The 2,988-nt window shown below is 47.8% G+C and overlaps 1 protein-coding gene across 1 annotated transcript; it reads left to right on the forward strand.

Annotated features, from left to right (window-relative positions):
- The first annotated feature begins 364 nt into the window (after positions 1–364).
- pde6gb (phosphodiesterase 6G, cGMP-specific, rod, gamma, paralog b) lies at positions 365–1,186 on the forward strand. Its single transcript, XM_061232592.1, has 3 exons — positions 365–510; positions 627–667; positions 1,110–1,186. Exons 1-3 carry the CDS (start codon positions 365–367, stop codon positions 1,184–1,186), a joined length of 264 nt encoding a protein of 87 aa, XP_061088576.1.
- The last annotated feature ends 1,802 nt before the right edge of the window (positions 1,187–2,988 follow it).

Here is a 2,988-nt window from a genome sequence, read left to right on the forward strand (position 1 = left end):
TGTCAGGTTAAGTGTGCTCCTACCATTGCCCTTGACCACTGGCGTCAGAACTGGACAAATTACCCCACAGGGTTCAATAAAGTATGTCTATAATAGTAATAATTCTCTCTCTCTTTCTCCCCTCCCTCTCTCTCCCTCTCTCTTCCTCCCATTCTCTCCCTCTCTCTCTGTCTCTCTCTGTCTCTCTCTCCCCCTCTCTCTGTCTCTCTTGCTCCCTCTCTCTCTCTCTCTCTGTCTGTTTCTCTGTCTCTCCAGTTGTCTTGCTGAGATCCATCACGCACACGAGTGTGGCTAAGACCTGCCCCCACCAGCCAGCACACCATCAAGCTCCGCCTCCTCCATCTGTGTGACCACACCCCCAGCCATGAACCTGGAAGCCCCGAAGCCGGAGGTCAAGTCTGCCACACGGGTCACCGGAGGCCCCGCCACGCCCCGCAAGGGCCCCCCCAAATTCAAACAGCGGCAGACCCGCCAGTTTAAGAGCAAACCACCAAAGAAGGGCATTCAGGGGTGAGTGCCCCACCTGCGCAGTACCACACACAGCCACAGGAGGCGCTGTGGCACAGAGAGATGTACTTGGGCTTTAGATAACCCCTTTTCTTCATTACTTTCCTTTTCTCCCACAGATTTGGAGATGACATTCCTGGAATGGAGGGATTAGGCACAGGTGAGTTGGGCTTAAATGTATTATGTGCTGATACAAAAGTGTATGTGTGTAAGAGATGTGATTGGGCATGTGTGTGTGTGTGTGTAAGAGATGTGATTGTGTGTGTGTGTGTGTGTAAAATATGTGATTGTGCTTGGGTGTGTGTGTGTGTGTGTGTGTGTGTAAGAGATGTGATTGTTTGTGTGTGTGTGTGTGTGTATAAGAGATGTGATTGTGCGTGTGTGTGTGTCTGTAAGAGATGTGATTGTGCGTGTGTGTGTGTGTGTGTGTGTGTGTAAAAGATGGGATTGTGCGTGTGTGTGTGTGTGTGTGTGTGTGTGTAAAAGATGGGATTGTGCGTGTGTGTGTGTGTGTGTGTGTGTAAAAGATGGGATTGTGCTTGGGTGTGTACGGGTTGTGTATGTGTGTGTATATGTAAGTACTCTTCTTCTTTGTCTTGTAGACATCACTGTGATCTGTCCCTGGGAGGCCTTTAATCACCTGGAGCTACACGAGCTGGCTCAGTACGGCATCATCTGAGTCCTCCAGTGTCCCACAATCCCCCTGAGTCCTCCACCATCCCATAATCCCCTGAGTCCTCCAGTGCCCCACATTCCTCCTTCACCTCACCCCTTTCCCAGCTATAAGAACACAGCATGCACTGTACCTTACCCAGCCAAGCCAGAACCCAACACATGCTCTACCCTTCAAAACCAAGAGCCGCAACCATTATAAAAAGTGTAAAAGGAAAAAAACTGTTTACAAAAAATATATTTACTGTCCTGCTCTTTGTGATTCCTGTTTCTGTTTCTAAAATGAACTGTTATTAAAAATTAAACCACATAGTCATTCTGTAGGACCTGGCCTCTTCCCTCTTTTCTTTCTCTCCTCTCCATCTCTCCCTCCTCTCCCTTCCTCTCTTTCTCTCCTCTCCATCTCTCCCTCCTCTCCCTTCCTCTCTTTCGCTCCTCTCCATCTCTCCTTCCCCTCTTTTCCTCTCTCCTCCTCTCTTCCTCTCTTTCTCACCCTCCCCTTTCTTACTCTCTCCTCCTCTCTTCCTCTCTTTCTCACCCTCCCCTTTCTTCCTCTCTCCTCCTCTCTTCCTCTCCCTTCCTCTTTCTTTCCTCTCTATCTCTCCCTCTCCTCTCTGTTCCCCCCTTCCTCCCGTCTCTGCTACGTTGTTCTTCTCCTGTCCTTTCTCTCTCTCCTCCCTTTTGGGCTGAATCGCGTGAGCACAGCAGGGTCTCAGAGTGAGATACTAAGCTATACCCCCATGTACCCCACCTCACACCCTGGCCTTTCTCATCCCAAAACATTAATCAAACACTATCATACCTGTTTTATTGTTATTTATTATTCTTATATTCTTATTAAAACGTGTAGTACACTCAGGGATAAGATCTGGTTTTGTGTATCTGAGAGGTCCCTGCTGTGGGCAGGCCTTCCTGCAGATCTATCATCACTGAGTGTTGCTTTATTTCTCTTTTTTTCTACCTTCATGTTTGTATATACTGATGTGTGTATCTGTGTTTTGCTGTTAGCATTAGCCATGCGCTGCCTGGTGCTGAGAGCAACATAGCGGCTGTCTGATCAGGCCACGCCCACTAACGAGTCTGTAATAGTGGCCCTTGCCACCTGCACCAATCAGCACTCCAAACCTGATTACAGGGGTGTGGCTTCTTCCCATAGTCAAGTCCCTCATTGTGCAGCTGTACTGGGCAATCCCCCGATTTCATCAATCAAACAAGAAAGCTCTCAGTTTCCCATCTTTCTTTCTGTCTCTTTCACACACACACACTCTGTCTCTCGCTTACACACATGCACACACACACACACACAACAAACACACTGTCTCTTTCACACACACACACACACACACACACACACACAGCAAACACACTGTCTCTATTTCACATACACACACACACACACACACACTGTTTCTGTCTTGCATACATGAATGCACACGCACACACACACACACACACACAACAAACACACTATAATACACACACCACACACATCTCTCTCTCCCCCTCCTCCTCTCCCTCTCTCTCTCTCTCCTCTGTTGTTCATGACCTGCTCCAGCCTCTCTCAGCCCGTGCAGCCTGTGCAGCAGCAGACCTGTTGTCTTGCTCTTGTAAACTTCATGTCTTCCTATTCTTGATTCCTGACACATATTTTATGCTCAGATCTTTGTAAGATTATTTTGGGTGTGTGCTGTTTACCTTTCAGATAGAGCTCAATATGAGCCATAATATCATCACTGTTTCTCTGATTGTTCACTGCTGCTTTTCTCTCATATTCTGAGTTTGGTTTGGAAACCTGGCCTTGTCATTGGC

Source organism: Conger conger, chromosome 2, assembly GCF_963514075.1.
Source record: "Conger conger chromosome 2, fConCon1.1, whole genome shotgun sequence".
Lineage (NCBI taxonomy): Eukaryota > Metazoa > Chordata > Actinopteri > Anguilliformes > Congridae > Conger > Conger conger.